Source organism: Eucalyptus grandis, chromosome 11 (assembly GCF_016545825.1).
Source record: "Eucalyptus grandis isolate ANBG69807.140 chromosome 11, ASM1654582v1, whole genome shotgun sequence".
In the NCBI taxonomy this organism is placed as follows: domain Eukaryota; kingdom Viridiplantae; phylum Streptophyta; class Magnoliopsida; order Myrtales; family Myrtaceae; genus Eucalyptus; species Eucalyptus grandis.
In genome coordinates, this window is record NC_052622.1 from 2,741,978 (window position 1) to 2,764,067 (window position 22,090).

General features: G+C 38.7%; 1 protein-coding gene and 1 long non-coding RNA gene across 2 annotated transcripts; both read right to left on the reverse strand.

Moving 5' to 3' along the window:
- Positions 1-3,700: 3,700 nt before the first annotated feature.
- Positions 3,701-4,444, reverse strand: LOC120289352. Its single transcript, XR_005547276.1, has 2 exons — positions 4,308-4,444; positions 3,701-4,148 (listed from the first exon to the last, which is right to left on the reverse strand). It is a non-coding gene; the product is annotated as an uncharacterized LOC120289352 (long non-coding RNA).
- Positions 4,445-13,477: 9,033 nt separating this feature from the next.
- LOC120289570 (receptor-like protein EIX2) lies at positions 13,478-14,978 on the reverse strand. The gene is made up of 2 exons (XM_039304662.1): positions 13,661-14,978; positions 13,478-13,598 (listed from the first exon to the last, which is right to left on the reverse strand). Exons 1-2 carry the CDS (start codon positions 14,773-14,775, stop codon positions 13,478-13,480), a joined length of 1,236 nt encoding a protein of 411 aa, XP_039160596.1. The 5' UTR covers positions 14,776-14,978.
- Between the last annotated feature and the right edge of the window lie 7,112 nt (positions 14,979-22,090).

The window sequence follows — 22,090 nt, forward strand, 5'->3', positions numbered from 1 at the left end:
CTTCACCTTTTCCTGCAGCATTTCATTGCAGAACTCAGGTTCATGGACTTCTTGTAAGCTGAAGACCTCACTAAATAGAGTTGTCCCAATGTCAAGTATCTGAAAGTCCTCGAAGACAACTGGGCTAATTGACAAAAAATAACCTGTGTCTGATGGTCCCTGACAATGTGAGTTGCCTCGTAGACAAGGTCTGTCCAAATTGCTCACAAAACCCATTTCCAGAAAAGTGGTTCCTATTACAGAGTCAGATTCAAGGTAATCCTTAAACAGACAATGGTGTGAAGGAAATTCATAAAGGTCCTTCTCAAGCAAGTTCAAAATTTCTTTGGTGTCAAATGGAGAATCATCATTTTGACTTAGATATAGTGGTTTGACTTTGTCAAGAATCTTTACAAGCTCATATTGCACAGATGTGCTTGTCATAACTTCCAAACTAATCTCCTCCCTTCTAAAAGAGGAAATTGGATACATGGGAAGTCCGACTGGCCCACAGCATAAGCATCATCTTCCCAAAAGACAGCCTTCGGCTCTATGAGATACTGTATACTTGTGTCTCCAAATTTAGTGACCACTTCTTGAGCCTCCAAAATATAGTTCACTGAAAAGCTCAGCTTGGGTGCATCCTGTCAGTAAAAATATAGCGATAAGTATCTATCTTGAGTGAAAGCTTGTCATGAAGATCCATCTGCTAGCAAACCACCAAATGCCTTACAGTCTTGGACCAGAATCTTGTTAAATTCTGACAACCATTTGGTGAAACAATTGAAAGCAACCAGCTGTTGTGGTGTTGCGGCTGCCAATGGTTATCCTAGCAAATATCTGAATACAGACTTGAATGATAGTAGTGACTTTGCCTTCTTAAAGACAAGCAAATGCTCAATCATCAATTAAAGGATGGACTATGATCATTTGGGAGGGTCTAACATTCATGAACTGCCTCAATATTTTTCATGTAGAAAGAGAAACATGTTGCAATATGTAACCACAGGGTCACTCATCAAAGATTGATAAAAAATGGATGTCCTTGATGAATCAGAGTTGCCACTTTTCTCTAGTTTTCTTACATTATCTACTGGTCAAAACTAATGCTTGCTGTTTGAAGAACAAAGTTCAGCTTAGATGCAACAAGTTCCAGGGGAAAATAAAATGGAAGGATCTTATGAACTAAGTTAAGCCCGAAATTTTCCTCATTGTTTTCAATTTCAAGAACTTCAGAGAAGATGCCTACTGCTTCTTCCTCAAGCAAGTACGAATTCTCCTGAGGATTACAGTGAACAAAACTAGGACTGTGGCATCACACTTCTTGTATATTCACTGTAACTTGCTACGATATTCAGCATATCAAGCAACTACCCAGCTCCGGTGTCTCAAGCTGGAATGCTACCATGCCTTGTGCGCCCTTTTCATTGACGAAGTTTTCACTGCTAATCTGATGGTTGCAGTAACATAACATCAGGAAGACAAAGACAAACATTTCTGGAGTTCTGAAAAGATAAGAGTAAAAAAAAATTTCTCTGGCATCAGTTCACACTTTGGAAAGTTCAGCTTCCCTAGCTGCAGGCTTACTAGTTGAACAGCAGCCCAACCTTTCCTTCGCTCCGGAGCTTAGCTCTCCTTCTTTCTGCAAGTAAGCAGGAACAATCCGCTTGACAGGCAATACCGACCGCCAATAACTCTGCTAATTTGCTGGCCAAAAGTGGATATAATGAAAGATGCCAGAGCCAATAAGCTTTTCCTCGCTTATCATAATTTCCAAATTCTTCATTTTTCCAACCAAAAAGGAAAGGAACGTTGAACAAGGGAATACCAAAACCAACTGAAGTCAAACTACTATGCCTCGTGGACGATGAACTGTCTTCATATTCACACAAGTTCAGAGCTAATCCTGACGCAAAATCTAAACAGGCAACGCCTTAGAGGGCGAGGATCGCACCAAATTCAAACTGAAATCCACAGATTAAAACGAGAGCTCGATCTCCAGGCTTTTTCCCAATCAATCACACGTCAAACTCAAACTCCTAATAGATCGCTCAACATTTCCAGTTTCACCCTCACGCAGCTAACCAACACTGGCGAAGCATCACGAGTGATCACCGACTACTTCATGCATCAAACACGGCCGACGAGCGACATACCTCGACGCTTCCATGTCCGCAACCTTCTCCGCCTCCGGCGTCGTCGATGAACTGAGGAACGACGTCGGTCAGGAACCTCTAGAGGGCGGGCTCGATCTCCAGCCTGTGGAGCTCGAGGGAGACGCCGATCGCGGAGAGGGAGCCGGAGCAGAGGAGGTCCTGCTCCGAGGCGAGAGGAAGAGCCGAGGGGAGGCGAGGGACCGGGAGGTCTAGGAAGGTTAGGGTTTGGGCCGGAGACGACGACGGAGGCGGCGGCGGCGGCGGCGGCGGAGGAGGAGGAGGTTCGGCGCTGAAGTAGTCGATGTTGAGGAAGCGAGTTCGCATCTTGTTTCTCAGGTTTGGGAGAGACGGAGGAGGAGAAGAGGGAGGGAGGTTTTAACGGCCGGCTTGGAAGGAAGATTTTGAATTTGGCGCTTCCCAGGTGGGGGGCCTTTATATACTGGAAGGCGAGCCGCGAGTTCGCCGAGTTGCAGCCCCTACTCAGCTGAGTGGCTTACCGGGTTACGGGGCGATTGATTCCTTTGTACTTCTTACTTTTATATATAATAAATAATTGCATAAATAATCTCTAAACTTCAATCTGCTATTTAATATGGTCTCTAACTTTTTATTTTATTCCATGTGACCATTAAATTTTAACTTAATATGTAATATAATTGTGGGACTTTTAGTCTATTCAAACCGTCCTTAAATTTAGTCTGTAAATATTCAATTTAGTTTATGAATTTATTATATTCGTTGATTCAATACACGGAACAAGTTTAAAATGGATAAATCATAATACAAATTGAACCAAAATTTAAGAATCATTTATGTAATTTGTTTTGCGTATAATTTTCCTTTCGAGAAAAGTAATAAACAAAATTTGAATATTTGAACACTATACGACTTTATAAGTCGGTTTTGAAATATTTTAAAAGGTTCCAAGCACTTCAAATCAACTAAAAGATAAACAATGCGTTTGGCAAGACTAAAAAAAAATGAAAAGTTAAAAGGTACCGGTCATTTTTGATAAATTTCATCACTTTGCGACTCCTATTTCTAGAAACTTTAAGTTCATCTAGAGTCTTGATATGAACATTCAAATTTGATTATGTGACCAAATTACTACTTTTTTTTTCTGAAAATGTTATTACCACTTCCCTTTTCTCATTTGGCATATTGGCTTTTTAGTTTCGTTTATTGAAGGGGGATTTGCTTGATTAGGCAAATCCAACATGTAAAGTCAGAAGTTTTAAGATTTGGATATACACAATAATAAATCGATGAAATTTGACAAAGATATTCGGAATTTCCCATAAGAAAAGATGTTGAACTCAATTCAAGATCAAACAATAGCAGAAGTAAGTTATTCAATACCTTAATTTAATAGATGCCATTCATCTAAATTTCAATAAGCTGTGACGTGGAATTCTTATCTTGCATGAGCATACTATTAACAAAAACAAAAGAGAGAAAGGAAAATTCTAGGGATATGCAATTGACCAACGAGGATCACTCATTTTTTTCTTCATTTATTCTCCACAACTTTTGCTGCTTCGTTTTTCTCCACTTGGGGCTCCTCCTTTTCCTCTTTCTTGTCCTCTTTCTTCTCTTCCTTCTTCTCCTCTTTCTTCTCCTCCACCGCTGGTCCTACCGATATGATGTCCACCTTCCCCACTTTCTTCAGCTTCTTCACCACCGCCACCGTGTCCATCAGCCCTATTACCGTCAGCTTCTGATCCGTCAAATCCGCCGCTATCGAGTCCACCCCTTTCCTCGCAGCGCATAATGGAAAGCACCCGTCAGCCACATAAATTCATTAAATGACCAGATGACAAAGTAAACCAGCCCCAGGATTTGCAGCAACACCAACTGATTCTTACGTAATTATAAATCCTCGCGTGAGAGAATAGCTTGAAAATGAACAGATTAAGGGTTATGAATTATGATACGGAAAATATCAGCAGCAGCTTCGATGGCCTTCTGCTTCGTTTTGTCGTCTGCCATCGTCAACACCTTCAGTATCACCTTCTGCAGCAATGAATTTAGAACAGGAAGGAAAAGATGGAGTTTAGAACAGTTGAATTTAGACGTTTTAAGATGCAGTTTTGTGAAGAAAACGAGATCATGCAGCTGAGCTTAAGAGAAAGTTAACGTGGATGGAGAGATATATGTGAAGCTGGAATGGACCCGAGCCATGAGTATTTGAAGCTTGGAAAGAGGGAACTCCGAAGGTGGGGAGGTGAGAGGTGAAGGTGGGAAGAGATTATATGGGGCATATTATTATTCGAGCTTTATGTAGCGACGTGCGCAACGTCCAACTCGAGGTCGGTCGATCTTTCTGAAAAACGTTCATCTCAAACAAGGAATATAAGGCAAAAAGTGCGCAGGTCACATCAATCCTTTTTCCTTGGACATGAAATTCTCAGGAATCACGAACACACGAAATCGAAGGACTTACTAGCAAAAACTGAATGGAGACATCATCCCTAGTTCAGGGATTTTCCAATTCAAAAGAGGTAGCAATAGCTCAAAATCCAAAATTATCAAGCAAGCATGTGCATTTATGTATATCAAATATTGTCTCGATATATCACCTGAGCGAGCGTGTCCTAATGTTCTGCATGATTTCCTAGGAGGTTTTCCCTAGTCACAACTAGTGACATCAATAGTATGGCCCATGGTGGGTTTCGATACGATTATGAAAAAATCGAAATAGAAGTTCATGATTTGAGATGAGTTATCACTTCCACTAGCTTATGTATCTTATTAATTAAGTCGAAATATAGTAAGGATGGACAAATTAATCTTCACAGATGTATGCAAATCACCCTGTCCACTTTACGGTTCAAATCCTTCTTGTGGTCTTTGATTGGGTTAAGGGAAAGCCATAATCGACATTCGAGATATATTGCTACTCATGATTTTTCCTCTTCATAGACTTTCGTTCTCGTTGGTATTACAGTTTCATATTAATCAAATGTTGCAGGCTCGAGATCGAATAAGTTGGCGTGGTTTTCTCCTTCCTCGTTTCTAAATCTAATACACCTTGCCTATATATCCAAATCTGCAAAATTGGTGTCCATGAGTTCTTTAAGAACCGGCCACCCTGATGCTTGTTTATCCCTTTTTCTGTGGTTCTTTGAACCAGGTCCCTTGATTTGAACCGAGTTTTTATGTCATGAACAACACCTGTCTAAAGCGGAATTCACCAGAATATAGGAGGAGGGGTCAATGTGGAAAGCTTCTTGCACCTCTTTCCTTTAAAAGTAGCTGATAGCGTCTCCATCCGGAAGAATCCAAACCCATCTCTGTACATCAAATACTACTACTTCCAGGGAAAACCAGAGGTTAATAAGTATCAAAGTGTTCTCGGGCTTTCTTATGCGTTCATTTTCTGGCCTCTAGGAATAAATTTTGGAGCTATCTCACCTGTATGGATCTCCCATATGGTCTCATTTATACATTGAAGTTATGGACATCTCCCACTTCATTGCTATATGTTTCTTCCCAGGCTTTATTGCAGCCGTCAGAATGACTATCCACGGTGCAAAAGTTCCTCAAGTTTTTGTATGTAGAATTTGCCTGTTTCATGAAAAAAATAAATGATTTAAAAAAAATATTTTTTTCTAAAAATAATCATTTAAAACTCTTACTAAAGTGAATAAATGAAAAGTATTTCCATAGTCCATTGAAATATTTAAATATAAATCATTGTCGATGATAAAAATATTTTTCATTGACTAATTATTATAATCGATCAATTTTAGAATAACATTTTTTAAATTATTTATTTTCCATGAAACAAACCTAGTCGTAGTGTATGTTTGATATCAACTGTAATTCCACAGGTAATCAACCAGTTTGGGTTATCCAGTTGCTTTGTCAAGAGAGGTATTTCCAAGCTAAAAAAAATTTCCCGAGAAAAGAGCAATAGTTTGGTCCAGTTCAATAGCGGATGTGCTTTGACATGTAGATTCGACATAATCATCTCGCCAATTTTCTCTTTGGATAGATGATTGATCACACGATCCCTTTGCCTTGATATATGATCACCCAATGAGTTGAGGGTCCTAATGTCCTAAAGTAAACGTTTATTACGAGCGAGTGACTTAAAATTACATTACACAATTAAATGGCCACTGAACACGAATACCTACATAGCTCTCTCCGGCAATATGGAAGTCTCCGTATTTGTACTTCGGAAACATCTCGAGCCACTTATTGAAAAATGTTTGACTATCCACGGCAAAGATCGAAAGAAAAGGAAGTAACTTGGACTTTTGAAAAGTATAGAGCGGGAGACAGAAAAACTAAGCGAAAGTAAAGTATGTAGAGCAAGTCATAAGTGCCGACCGATGCTATTACCAGCGATTGACTTGGCAACACTGAGGATAGAAAATCCAGCTCCAGCAGGGGAATCAAGGAAGAACAAATTGGCCTCTAGGAAAAAAGAAACAACAATATGTTATTATTCAATCAACGTCTTACATATGGACTACTTAGTGATGTCTAGGGCCATAGAGATTGGTTGGAAGGCCTAAAAGATGCATTGTCCATGAGTTTGAAAGAGATAGACTTGTCAAATGAATGAATTGGATCAGATTTGTGCTAGACCCGATCGAAAATGATTTGCTTAAATTGACCTAAGCCAAATTAGATCACAAGCTCCCAAACCAAGCATGTGCCTGAGAGGGAAGATACATTGGGACTCCGTGTCCCAAGCCTATCGCAACAAGGAATGGAAACCCTTCGTATATCTCGAATGAACCTGTGAGCTGATCGGTAATCGGAGAGTCTAGTTTTAGTCTATTGTGAATTACTGCATGAAAGTTTTTTCTCTAACTCAATTTGAATTGCGCTTACTAGATCATTATGGTTCCAAGGGTCCTATTTATCCTGTACATAAAAACTAATATTAGGTCCAACTTCCAAAAAGAAAAGATATCTTGATGATGAATCAGAATATAATAGTCATTATCTTCGATGAATGTTTATGCGGTAATCCTACTAATTCATTAAAATCATGAGTATATCTCAAATTAATCAAACATTGCGGACTTGAGATTAAATGTGTTGGCTTGGTTTTGTTCTTTCTTGTTTCCAAATCTAATGGGTCTCTATGAGTTCTTCAAAATCGGCAACATCGATGATTCTTTGTTGATTTTTCTGTAGTTCTTTCGAACCAGGGCATTGCTTAAGCCAGGAAACCATATGATGTATTATTCTCCAGAAATTTTTCATGCCCTTGATTTGAGCTAAGCTTTTGTATCATGAACAATACCTAGCTGGAGTGTACTTCACCGGAATATAAAATAGGGTCGATGTGGAAAGATTCCTGCAGCGCTCATGATAAAAAGAACAGCCCACTTGTCCCTAGTGCGGAAGCGAATACCCTTCCACACTATACAAGCACAAGCGAATACCCTTCCGCACTATACAAGCACAAGGGTAAGGTAGATTTTAGGAGAGATTGCGACATGTAACTTCACACTTTTAAGACGGTATAGTCCAATGTGTTAAGTCAATGTTGACAAATTAGTAATATATGGGATGAGAATCAATTGAATTTCAGTAAATAAACCCACACCAATCTCATATATTGTACGGTATCTTAGGAGTTTCAGAATCTTTTCTAGCTAAATTTACATTTCGACATACTATTTTCAATAGCACAATTAATACCTTTATACACATGAAAATTTTTCCTATTTAAGTGGATCGGATAAAGCTTCACTTAGAGGGTGACAAGTGTAGGAAGTTTTAAATGTACAATAATATACCTATACTATTATCAATAATGACTAAAATTTGTTATTTAGTTGACATTTTTCTTGATTGGTGTCATCTAATGACTGATAATTGATGATATATGATGATGGTAGGCATAGAGTCCAAGGTTATTTTATACTTTTTATGAGCTTTCTTCTCACACATAATAAGTGTTCTCCGTTATGAAACTATCAAGCAGCATCGCGATGACTTGACTCCCAAGTCGCACGTCTCTAAAAGAATTCAGAGTCGACATCATCTCTTTAAACTTTTACGCTCACATTCATAAACGGTCGCACAAAGTTGTATTCAATTACCATACTTCAATTGATGGCGACATGCATTTGCCCCAAAATAATTGATGAGGCAATTAGTTTCCAAAATCACACTTTGAATTTATCGGCTAGATGACAACACAAGAGGCTGTGATTTTATTACATCCCATCAAGTGAAGTGTTATTTTAAATGGAGAGGTGCGAAGGATGGATGGGCATGGGGGGTGACTTTCCTTTCTAGAATATTCCATAGAAAAGTCCTAAAGAAAAGCAACCTCTCTAAATAATCTTCTGTGGTATACAAGCACAAGGGTAAGGTCGATCTTATGAGAGATTGTGACATGCAGCAAGTGTACTCAAATGTTTTAAGTGAATGGTGACAAGTTATCAATATATGGGATGGGAATCGATTGGATTTCAACGATGGAGTACAGTGCACGGGAGATTTTAAGTTAATAGTCAAACGTCTTACTATTAACCTGTTTTTTGGTGCGTACAGCGCATGGGAGATTGATTATTGATAAAATAAATGCGGGCGAATTTTATTTTACTAAGTGCAATGAGGTGTAATTGTTTCTGGCAAAAGCTGCAATTTGTTAATCCCATATTTTTTTCTGGACAACCGTCCATTTGATCATTTATAGAAACCCTATAAGCTAATTTTCCGCATATACCCTTGATTTTCGAAAAAATTAACTTTGATAAAAGATTTACAAGACATATGTATCAACTATAGTATCTTATATTAAAACTTGAAGCCTCGCACAAAAGGAGCTTCGATGGAAGCCTCACACTCAATTCTTAAACATTCGCCATCACGATTTCGTCAACAACATAACAAAGAAATCAAAAGATCGAGTCTTGTTAGAAGCTCGCGGTGGCTGGAAGACACTGCTGGAAAATCAGAAGTGCCTCAGGTCTTAAGGACGAAGGGAGAAATGCATCCCTAAGCAATCGTTCACCGGCCGCTTCCCCACGCGTCCTCGCGATCCAAAATATTAGGGGCCCGTTGTTGTTGCGGCCCATTTGACCAGCACCAATTATCATGGCAGATACTGTATTGACGGCGCACCTAAAACATTTTATATCGTAAAAGAATTGATATGTGGAATCATGCGTGATATCAAAAGTTGTGAGCAAACGTAGTGATTCAGGTACTCAAGACAGTGCCTATTGTCTATTTAAATCGTATCGAAGTCTGATTTTCAAATCTAAATCCAGATTTTAAACACCCATGCTGAAAGTTAACATTATAAAAATTTTGTTAACGTTTTAAAGTTACAAATGTCAATATTGAATTATGAATTATTTCTTTGATTAGATATGCCAATCCCTTTTTAAGGTTATTTACCAACGTGTATTGGTCGTGAGTGAGTGCACAAGCACAAGGGGGTCTTAGATCAAAGCAGAGAACACGATTAAGGTGAGAGAGGAAAGGACAAAAATCAGATTTGATATTTTTCTTTTTTAAGTCTTGATAATTTTTATTTTTATTTTGAAATTTGGGGCGATGTATGTGTCTTCAGAATTCAACATTTTGTAGTCCAATAGCTAGAACTGTCCTCAACATTTCATAAAAAGATTAGGAGGCCCAGGTAAATCCAACCCAAGAAACAATTAACCTCCAGTCTAGTAAGTACACTTGTACATATTTTATAATAAAAAAAGATAAAAATTACTAATTTATCAAAACGTTAGTAAGTTATCAGTTAATTTCAAATTTTAACAGTATGGTTTAGTAAACTACTAAATTTAATGAATTTGACAATATTCCAATAAATTAGTAAATAACAAACATCTTTAAAATGTTATAAGTTGGTCAGTGTACATCCACTCCTCTATAGAATTTTCCAACAACCTAATAAGTAACAATATTTGTCAAATATTACAAGTACGGTTAGTAAGATTTCACTTTATAACGAATTTACCAATATCCGAATTCACAATGTATTCACATTGAGAAGAGTTGTTTGTTCACATTTCACGGAGTCCTTCATTATGATTAGGAGTGTGACATCTTGAAATTCGACCACGTTTCAATAAAGTGAAATGGACATGTCGTCAACATGCCTATGATTCTTTTTCTCTGAGCTGATCACTCACGAGTTAACTAATCTATTGGGTGAAGTCGTTAAGGGATGTATTTGTAGTAAAATCTCTAAAAGCTACTTAATTGGTTTGATTGGACTAAAATCGCGTCTGATCGATTCTAATCATGAAATTTAAATTGGTTTCGGGAATCGAATATTCGAGCGTGTCACAATTCATTTTTAGGACCGTCTCATCGTCTGTCAATTTATTGACGAAATTTCAAGAAAGAATTATCGGAGGAAAAATTGAAGACCAAAAGAAAATAGAAAGGGAAAAGGAAAAGAAAAGAAAAATAAGAATAAGGCTATTATTTTATTTCTTTTTCTCTCTCTCCCTTTTCTCTCTTTTTCTCTCTCTCTTCTCTCTCCTCTCTCTCCTCTCCCTTCCCCCCTTCGTGCGAGAACCCACCGACCGCCTACCCCCCTCTTGCCAAGTTCAAATTTGCTTCTTCTCTCTCTCCTTTTTGACCAGTCAACTCTCTTATCTTCTCTCTCTCTCTCTCTCTCTCTCTTCTTCTTCCTCCTCGTGCGTCGAACGAACAGAACCAGAAGCTGCAGCGCCGAGAGAAGAGGAAGACCGGAGCAGCTCGCCGAAGCCGTCGCCGCCCGTCCCGCCGCCCGCGCCCGCGCGTTCGCCGCTCGCCGCGCGCTCCGCCAGCCTCCGTTCCCTCGCGCCCAGGCGTTTCCCCCGCGCGACCCAACCCTGCTCCGCCTCTGTCCAGCTCGTCCAGCCACCTCCGGCCGCCGCCCAACTCCGTCCGGCCACCGTTCGGACCCGCCGGAGCTTCCCTCGCCCTCCCCCGGCCTTGCTTCGCCGCCCTAGCCGCCGGACCAGCCTCGGCCAGCCCAGATCAGCAACCCCACCGAGTGGGTTTCCAGCCCCCTTTGGGCTCGTTTTGGGCTGTTTCTGGGCCCCGAACCCGAGACCCGCTTTGAGGTTTATCGTTCCTCGCGTCGTCCCCATCGGATTGATCCCACTTGCGCGCGATTCCGGTGAGTAATCTCACTAATCACTGCTTAGTTTGCTAATTATTCTTAGGATTGGTTGGGTTTAATTAAATGCAATTAGGTGGTTAGATTTGAATGAATTAGTGTTTATTAGTCAATTATGATGCGAATTAAACAAATTGATTGTGCAATTAGCAAGTAGACGTACTCTACTATCTATTGAAAGTATTTCGGGATTTTTCCCGACCCTTAGCATGCTTCAATTAGGCAATTCGGGCATAAATTGGATTTTTAGTAATTAATTATTAATTTTCGAAATTAATTAATTATTTATTTATTTTCCGGAAATTCAACTGGGATGGCCCGTGACCGGAATTTTATGCTGGTGATCGTGGTGAAGTCCGTTTATTTAATTGGGTCTTATTTTGAGCTAAATGGAATTTTTAATATTTATTAATTAATTTTCGAAATTAATTAATTATTTATTTATTTTTCGGAAATTAAGATTGAGATGGTCGACGACGGAAATCTCGTGCTGATTGTCGTGGCGCAGTTCGTTTATTTAATTGAGCTTTAAATTGTATGGAATTGATTTAAATTGTGAATTTTAGGGTATGTCATTATTGAGTTGATTTGATTATTTGATGGAGAAATCGTTGGGCATTGGTTGTTAGCATCGAAAGTAAGTTAGTAATCACCTGAAAGAAAATACGTGGGCTCGGTGAATTGGAATATCACCTGGAGAATGCACGTGAGTTCGGTGGTTGAATATGTCATCTTGGCGAAGAGGTCGTCTAAGAGAATGCATGTGGCTCGGAGACTCGGTATGTCCTCCTGAAGAATGCATGTGGCTCAACAGTGTATGGCATCGTAAAAAGGCACGTGGGCTCGGTTAATTGATGCATCACTTTGGTGAGATAGCACTTAAGAGAAGGCACGTGGGCCCGGGCATCGTAAAAAGGACACGTGGCTCGGTGATCTGATGCGTCACCTTGGCGAACTAGTGCCTTAGAGAATGCACGTGGGTCCAGTATTTGAGAATGGCATCTAAAAGGGCACGTGGCTCGGTGACTTGATGTACCACCTTGGCGAAGAGGTCGCGTTAGAGAATGCACGTGGGCCCAAGGTTCGAGGCACGTGACTCGGAGACTTGGGATGTCGTCCTGGAGAATGCACGTGGCCTAGCTTTTAGATACTCCTCAGTGGGGAATGATTTGTGTGACATGTAATCGACTAGTTCGATTTGTTTGGAGTAAATGGGTGCCTATTGTGAATTGTACTGACTTGCAGGTGGGATCTGAGGCCAAGGTAAGTCCTCTGACTTATGCGTGTTTAGGCAGCCTATAGTATAATGGTTTACTAATCGGACCTTAGTGCGGTAGAACTCGCTGAGACGTAGTCTCATCCCGGTTTGGGGAAAACATTTCAGGACCCCGATGAGGAGCTGAGGAGGAGGAATCTGAGAAGGAGAACTCCGAGGTGAAACCTGAGGAGAAGAATTTTTGGAAGAAGAAGATAATACCGAGAGGAATCTTGAGTACGACCTGGATGGACGGAGATTCTATCTTCTTTTGAGAACTCCATTTTGATGTGAATAGTTATGAAGTACTCTGATTTGTGTTTTGTATAAAAGTTTGGTTATAAGTTTCAATATGAAAAATATGGCATTGCTTTTCTATCCCATCGTATTTATTGTCTGGGGATTATAATTGCTTCCGCATGTGCTTATAAAATGAAAGGGTCGGCGATACATAGTCCTGGGATATCGCATTATAAAATTGACCAAGCAAAAAGGATATGTGCATGCCCGAGGATCGGGGCGTGACAAGGAGTTCATGCAAATTTTTATCCCATGTCTCGAAATTGAAAAAGGAAACATAATCTTGGGAAAGGAATAGCCCTATGCCATTAATAATTTCGAGTCCTAATTTTGTATTGCCCTCAACATGCAATTGACAGCAAAAGCATAAATAGGACGAAATGAAATTTGCCAACATAATTTCACATCATTGACAACCAAAACAGTTAAAGTATAATGACATGGAGTACTGCTAGATTGTTAAGCAACACCAAATTACAAAATGACATGATTTGCACTTTGCAAGTTGTTCCATTGACAGCTTGCTGGAACAAGGTTGAAATTAAAGAAAAAAAATAAGTTACTATTGAAAAGGAGAAACAGACCAACTACAAAGACGATTCTACTTGAACAAGAAAACAAGAACTTCACGAGATTAATAAAGCATTGGACTAATTGATGTGGATAACAGGCCCGTTACACTCTTCCCAATCTCCTCAACTCGGCCACCTTCACTGCAACAATCACGTACACCATGTCTGCTTTATGATCCACAAAGTTGAAATACACCCGTCTCCAGTTCTTCTTGTACACCAAACTGCCAACAACTCCCCAAAACCCAGTCACAAACCCGAGTATTGTTACTATGTAGAACATTACCTTTTCAAGCTTACCTTCTTTATTGGCAACTTCTTCCGGCGCTTGAGGGGCCTTTGCTTCGGGGCATTTCTTTTGTAGAGGATCACCACAAAGTAGAGGATTGTCGGCATAAATGGAAGGATCATCAGTGTCTGGATTTGATTTCCTTTCGGAATTGGCCCCGTGAAGTTGTTGTGTGACAAGTTTAGTTTGCTCAGTGATATGAACGCAGAAAAGCTTTGTGGGATTGTTCCCGAAAGGTGATTATTTGAAAGATCAAGTGACTCGAGCGATCTCATGTCTCCAATCATAGTCGGGATGCCTCCAGAAAGAAAGTTGCGCGATAAGTTCAAGCCTCGCAATCCGGAGAGCAAGGTAAGCTCTCCTGGAATCTGCCCAACCAATTTGTTGCTCGAGAGATCTAAATTCACCATAAGCTGTAGATCAAGTGTCGTGTAGTCAAGATCCATCCCCTTCACAACCTGCTCCACATGCTCTTGAGTCCAATCTGTTGGAGGGGTGGCTGCTATAGTGTTGGATGATGTTGGCCCAAGCATGGGAGGTGCAGCCGCATAAGCAGGAGAGAGTGAGTTGCCTTCGTCTATGCTTTTGTTTAGTTTCATACCTTTCATATAGCCAAGACAATTTGGAACCGGTCCTGTCAGATTGTTGACTGCCATGTCCAATATTTGTAGTGCAGAGAGTAAGCATAGTTGTGAAGGAATGCTTCCATTGAACATGTTTTCCCGTAGTCTAAGAATCTGTAGTAACCGAAAACTTGGTCCAATCCAATGTGGAACACTTCCTGAGATTTTGTTTTCTCCAAGATCCAAAATCTGCAAGTCTTTACAATAGCTCAAAGTCACAGGAATTTCTCCATGGAGACTGTTGTTGTTCAAGTGTAATGATGCAAGCCCAATTAGATTTCCCAAAGAGTTTGGTATGACTCCGTACAACTTATTGGATGATAAATCAAGGTTCACCAACGGGCTCTCCTTCCAACATGCGGGAATTTCGCCAACTAATTCATTCCTTCCAAGGTGCAAGCCATACAGAAATTCCATCTCGCATATTGAAGTGGGTATTAGACCACTTAAGAGATTATTATTCAGATTCAAGGTTTCCAACTGAGGCATCACTAGGCCAATATCTTGCGAAATTGGTCCTGAAATTAAGTTGTGAGAGAGATCTAACGAAAACTTAGGAAAAAGAAATTTCGATAGAGATCCATTTATTTGGTTACGAGAGAGATCTAACGAATTTATTTGGTTGTGAGAGAGATCTAAATGTAGATAATAAAAAAATTCCGACAGAGATCTATTTATTTGGTTGTGAGAGAGATCTAACCAAGGAAATATCGACAGAGATCCATTTATTTGGTTGTGAGAGAGATCTAACTGTAGGTTATAAACAAATTCCGACAGAGATCTATTTATTTGGTTGTGAGAGAGATCTAACCAAGGAAATATTGACAGAGATCCATTTATTTGGTTGTGAGAGAGATCTAAATTTAGATAATAATCAAATTTTGATAGAGATCCATTTGTTTGATTGTAAGAAAGATCTAACCAGAGAAATTTCGACAAAGATCCATTTATTTGGTTGTGAGAGAGATTCAAGTAGGATAATGACATGAGACCGAGCCAATCTGGGAGAGATCCTGAAATGGAGGCATTAAACAAATCTATCTCCTCGAGACTGGCTTGCGTTCTTATCCATCGTGGAAATTCCATTCCAAACTTGCATGACGCCATCCCCATGTACCAAATATTGAAAGGTGGTATCCAGTCAGAATCCACCTTGATAACTAAATGGTTGTTGCTGATGTCCAATAACCATAGCTCCAAGAGGTTGGAGAAGTGGATTTCGGAAACTATTCCTCCTAAGGAATTTGCTGAAAGATCTAAATAGAAAAGATATTGGAGTTGTCCAAGACCCTGTGGAATAGTGCCATTTAGAAGATTGTTTCCGAGATCTAAAATTGATAAGACTTGCAATCTTCCAAATGCATCGGGAATATTCCCTGTTAATTGATTACCATAAAGACAAAGTACTCTCAAGCCTAACCAATCATATGGTGATGGTATGGTTCCATGTAATTGATTATTCGATAGGTCAAATAATGTCAAGTTTTTCAAGTGAAACAACCAATCTGGCAAAGCCCCTTGAAGAAAATTACCACTTATCCCTAGTCGCTCGAAGTTTTTCCCGATAAGCCCTGAAGAACTTCCCTCCACTAAAAATATCTCCTCATCAAGTTCGTTATGATCCAAATATAGTGACTTGAGGAACGGTTTTCCCTTAAGAAGGAGAACAACCCTCCTTCAATGCTTTGCAACGAATTGTGTGCAAGCTTGAGATCGACAAGACTTCTCAAGTTATCGAACCACCTTGGTACTGAAGAGTTGAAATAGTTTGACGAAAGATGAAGGTGCCGGAGAGAAGTCATGTTTTGAAATGGAATGCTTGGGATGGGGCCCCCCAACAAATTGCTTGAAAGATCGAGGTACTCAAGAGAAGTCATGTTTTGAAATGGAATGCTTGGGATGGGGCCCCCCAATGAATTCGCTGAAAGATCGAGGTACTCAAGATGAAGAGCAGTAGAATTGGCCAAGTAATCAAAAGACAGGTGAAAGTTATAAAGCCCACAATCTGATAGCCTCAAATGGGATAAAGTTGGGAGTGCACTGATCACCTGCATGAGGTCTCCAGATTTGTTAACATGTATTCCACTCATGTCGAGGTACTTTAATGCCTGAAGATGTGAAAGCCATTGAAAGTCATCAATAGCACCCGCGGGATAATAACCTTGGAGATTGAGGACTTCCAACTCGGTGAGATTTCCCCATTCATGAGGAACAATTGCAAAATCGAAAGAGTATGACAAGTCAAGGTACCTCAACTGCTTCATGGAGCCAATGAATTTGGGCATGTACGCATGTTTGAAAAAAATCCCACTCAAGTCTAGGTAGCTCAAGTATCTCAAGTTGAGCAAAGAAGGGTTTAGTTCACCAGCTGTTGAAAAAGCTCGTCGGAAGACGAAACCATATTCTGATGAAAACCATTCTGAAAACCAGATTTCTTCTCCTAGTGGGAATGGATATTCATTAACTGGTGTGATTTGGAGCTTGACGACGTGTCCATTTGCTCGGTTGCACGTCACTCCGATCCATCGACAGCAATCTTCACCATTCCAAGAAGAAAGGACGTGAGATGGGTTTGAGAGACTTTGTCTGAGTTGCAGCAGAGCATTCCTTTCTTCTTCAAAGCAGATGGAGGATGAGTTTCCGTTTCTGCACAAGCATACATATGCATTGTCTAAAATTAACAACAGACTTACTAATACAAGCACTTTTACACTATCATGTCCCGCCATGAACGATGGCGAAATTGAAAATGAAAGCTATATTGCACGCCGGCTCAGGCTTCAAGTCTTTGGCTTGGGTGCATTTGTTTAAATTTTGGGAAGTTGGTTTTGAGTGGATTCTTAAGAATGGACAAAGGGCATTTATAGTGAGCAAGGCAAGGAATGATAGTGAACGTAATCAATTGTTGTTCTATATCATCAGTGTACCATGCATATCACGTGTACATAATTTCATTTACCATCTCTGCAAACGTAAACATCAGTTTGTTGATTTTAAAATTATCCAGCAACATCCCTATGACTTGACTCCAAATCGACAATCTCCCAAAAAGTCAAATTTAAGATCATCTCATCAGACTTTTGTGCTTACAGTCGAAGATGTTGCTGGCCGGTCGCATTTCATTAGCATTGATTGGACCGGTGGAGTTAAGGCTTGCGTTGTAACAGGCATATGCCCCAAATAATTGATGAGGCAATTATATATTTTAAAATCATACTTTTAATTTATTAGCTAGATTTTTTTTTTTTTTTTTGGTCGGTAGTTAGATGAAAACCCTCCAAGTTGTAATTGTATCCCATCATCGAACAATGTAGGATAAAGTTAGAATATGTGCAAATTGGATTGGGAAGACATCAGGCAAAAAACTTGAAGATTAAGGAATAAAATATGAGGGAACCCACTATTAAATTAAAGTTAAAAGAGTGATATAAAGATATTGAGGAACTTGGCTTTCTTTTTTTTTTTTTTTTTTTTGAGGAGCTGCTGGTCGAATCTCATGTTTGTGGAATTTATGTATGGCCAAGTTTTGCAGTGCAAAACCCGCAAGCACCAAGTCAAGTCTCGAGGTCCATGTCATTATCTTATACAACGACTTGGGCTGCTAGCCCTGGCCGCATGTTTGTGGAATTTATGTATGGCGAAGTTTCGCAGTGCAAGACCCGCAAGCACCAAGTCAAGTCTTGAGGTCCATGGCATTATCTTATACAACGACTTGGGTCTATATTGATCTGTTTGCATTTCTTTTGCAGAAATGCATTTTCTAATAGAATTTTAATGAAATGGACGCTTCTCTCTGTGTAAATCGAGCAACTTACAGGATAATAGTTCATATCAATGTTATGGAAGCTGTAGGATCATTCTCTGTAAATCAACAGGAGGAAAAGGCTGACTTTCAATTTCATTCAACTGACAATATTCATATTACTGCCCTTCCACGTTGTAGAACTTTTACGGGATATATAGATGGAGAAATTATGGAAATGATGAAGTTCGAAAGAGGAAAAAGATAAGTGTGGTACAAATCATGAGACATTCCATTCCAGTGTCTCCATATAAGGTTTTGCCAGCATAACAATCTTTAAGTTACCGTAAAAATAATTACTTATTACGAGCCATGAATTACAGAAGTAGTGGACTCCATAACAATTTATAACTATTTGTTATTTGATTTTTTATAATCCAAAATAGACTGTTATTTTCATAATAAATTAAAGATTGTCACACAATTATTTCTCTTCTATATATTATTGAATGTTTGATCTTATTGCATTCTTTCTTAAAAACTTAGACCGATGACGAGTGTACCTGTGAAGTCATAAGCCATCGAATTATGGCCAATTAGGAATTATCAATTTGCTTCTTTACCTCTATATATCCTATGCGGGCCTTCTTTCTTTCATATCTCTCACATGTGCACTCAATGGTAGTTTCGAACAAAAGTTAATAATTTACAGGTCGGCAAAGCAAACTGCGCAAATAAATGTTGATAAATTGTTGCAGGAGTTGGTAATTTTGAAGTGACCAAATGAACATTGATAAGTGACTCAAGTTACTGCAACCTAATTCCATTTCAAGAATTTAGGGAATGACCTATTGGCCTTTATAAGATAAAGGACGAAATCTCTAGCTAAATATAGTGATTTAACGAGAATATCAATTTATTAAAACCTTTCATCAAATAAATATAACAACAAAAGCAAGGCCTTGTGAATTAATCAAAATGAATGTCATATATTTCATTTTAAAAGCTTTTACTCAAGTAATGTAAAAAGGAGTCCATGCCACCTCTTGCTCTCTCTATGACTCGATTAAGTTTGCTTATATTCAGAACCTGAAATGCTAAAAAGTAGGGTGAGCAAATCTACAATTCGATAAGTGATAATCACCCTTCTATATGATCAAACAAAAAAAGAATGCAGCTTTATAAACTAAGTGTGCATCCATATATATCAAAACAATTGAATTCATTGCATTCCCAACGTTTTAAGCATAATGCTTACATTCCAACACTCATAAGGGATGCACCCTATCATAAATCATGCAAAATCATATATACAACATATTTCATACTCATTCAATTGCCCATATCAAGAAAACTCTACCGTCATGCTTCATCAGGCTCAAAAACCATATTGGCTATGGTTATGCCTCAAAAATCAAATCTGTTGTCATTAAGCCTCAGAACAGAACCAGTCCATACATGTATGCCATATCATGTCTCAATAAGTTAGTTCACAATAAGTATCAAATTCATACCTCAATACAACATGCTGGCGTTAACAGAGTTACTACGATAGTTACTTAAAAAATGGCTTTTACACATTTTTCAGTAATATGAAGTGAATTTCGATATTCTTAGAGCACACAAAGAGAATTTACAAAGGGTTGTATGGGTGTGCTCAAATTTCATAACATGTCATGTGCACCAGTGATTTACATGCCGTGTGAGAAACGGATGCGCGCACCCAACGTATCCAACAATTCCAGGGAATCTAATCATCGTTTTGGTTTTCAATTGCGATTGGACGTTTTCATGTTTCCTTTAATTGAAGGTCGTGATATTGAAAGTCCACGAATGACTCCAACCCGAGTCAACCTTTATCACTTTTCCATGAATCTCTAACTTCATCCTTAAGCTAGTCCAGTATTAGTTTTCTTTTTTTCGTTTTTCTATTTTTGTGAAGCAGCAGTCCCAGTAGAGTAGCTATGTCTCACTTCCATAGGTTAGAGTTGAAACAGAGAGGAGAGGGGTTCGCCTTTGCCACCGCTATAAGCCGATAAAATCTTCCCTCAAACATTTAAATGTGGAAATCCCGGAAGTACCACGTCTTTGAGGTCCATATCCTCATTCTTCCAGATCCTTTTTGTCCAAATTTTTATGCGTCCATATTTATCTAGTTTGCATTCATTTATTTTATAATGAGCAAATATCGTGTATCTCTTATAATGCCATATTGTTCTACAAATGTTCCTGTTGAGCGTATAATGTCCCAAAACTACATCCATCAGAATTGGCAAAATGGATTTAATTGATGCAAATGCAAAATGTATATGATTAAATTGATCAAATTAGAATGTTTATGCATGAATTGGGGAAAAGTACCAAAGAAATCTTAAACATATTGCATTTGTACCAATTTAGTTCTAAACATTTCAATTAAATCAATTTAGTTCTAAACATTTTGAAATTAATACTAATTCAATTCATCCAGCCAATTTAAGCCGAAAATTGTTGACATAGATGCACACCGTCATAAGTGACATGGCCGATGTTAATGCTGATATTTTTCAAAAAAAATTAAATACTTTTATTTAATTTTTATTATTTTTAATTAATCTTTTATTTTCTTTTTTTTTTTAATCTCTTTTCCTTCTTTTCCTTCTTTTTCTCTATTTCTTTCCTTTTTGTTTTTCTTTCTTTTCTATTTTTTATTATTATTACACTTCACCTATCGCCAACCAGTAGAGGTCGTCAGCCGTCGAGGGTGAGGGCTGGGATGCCTCGCCCTTGGTCACATCACTGTGGAAATCCCGCAAGACCTGCAAGCACCAAGTCCAAGTCCTATGATCTTTGTCCTCATCCTACCTTGGTCCCTTTTTCTAAGTCTTGTGGTCTTTGTCTTCATCCTACCTAGTCCCTTTTTCGTCTCCCATTCCAAATTCATCGCTCATGCCCTCATTCTACAAGACTACCAAAATTATAAGTCCTCAACTTTAATTCACACTTGAAATAGAACAAAATCCCAATTGTCCTGAAAGTTTCAGACCAAACAACACCAAAGCAAGAAACCATATATATTAATAGGATGTGTGCCTAATTCTGCTATTACCCAGGATATTCATCATGTTTTTTTTTTTTTTGTATAAACTCAAATTTATTCTGCAATGTAAATCTAAGGGATTTATATAGATGAAGAAATTATAAAAATTTGGAAGAGGAAACAATAAAAATAAGCAATCAATTACCACTCTTTAATTTTCTATTCATCAATGGATGAGGCAATCAGAGAATTAAGGACTAGATAATATTATCATATGCATTAGAACAGTCACAACTTTAGCAAAATTTAACATCGCCATATATAGAAGAGACTAGCGAAGTTTCTATCTAATGATTTAAGTTAGAAACCATCTCTTTACCGTCGATAAAAGGAAATGAAGAGAATCGGATGAACGAAGAAATACAACTCAATTACTTCCTCTAAAACATAAAAAGCAAGTTATGAAAAATTGTTCGTGGTTGCTGAAAAAGCTTAAAATTGTGCCAAGTTCACACATGAAGAGTTTCTAGAAATTCGTAAGGACTAAAATCATGGGGAGAGGCTTTGTTATGCATATACATTCTATTATTTAAAGTGTAACTAGAGATATAACAAAGGAAAGTACATACTTTTGATTGGAACACACATCACATTACTTGGATGAATGCATGTGGACCATCTCAAATGATGTATGTTCAGCAGATGTGAGGTCCACATGTCATAAATATAATCAGGAAGGAAATGCCCCTCCATTATTGCGATTGGACCCCATCTAGAAGAGAAAATCGATCCACCAAAAAATAGTGCAAGTAAACTTGGCAGCAAGTGCAGCTCCCTTAAGGAGATCGTGGAGGACTCCGTCCAGTTTTTGCAGTGCTGGACACGGACCAAGTCAAGTCTTCTGGATCAATGTCGTTAATCATACAAGTTGATCTCTCCATCTATGTCATTAACCAAGTCAAGTCTTTTGAGTGTTGGTAATCATAATAAAGAAAAACGCGTTCTTGTTTTAATAGGAGATCGTGAAGATCCGCGCATAAGCC

Bases quoted from the DNA above. Each gene is read 5' to 3' on its own strand.
- LOC120289570 (XM_039304662.1), bottom strand. From the start codon at position 14,775: ATGCCTCAGTTGGAAACCTTGAATCTGAATAATAATCTCTTAAGTGGT. The intron at 13,599-13,660 runs GTAATGTTCTAC...AGTTGTTGGCAG, and splicing joins AAGAAGGTAAGCTTGAAAAG to TTTGGTGTACAAGAAGAACT.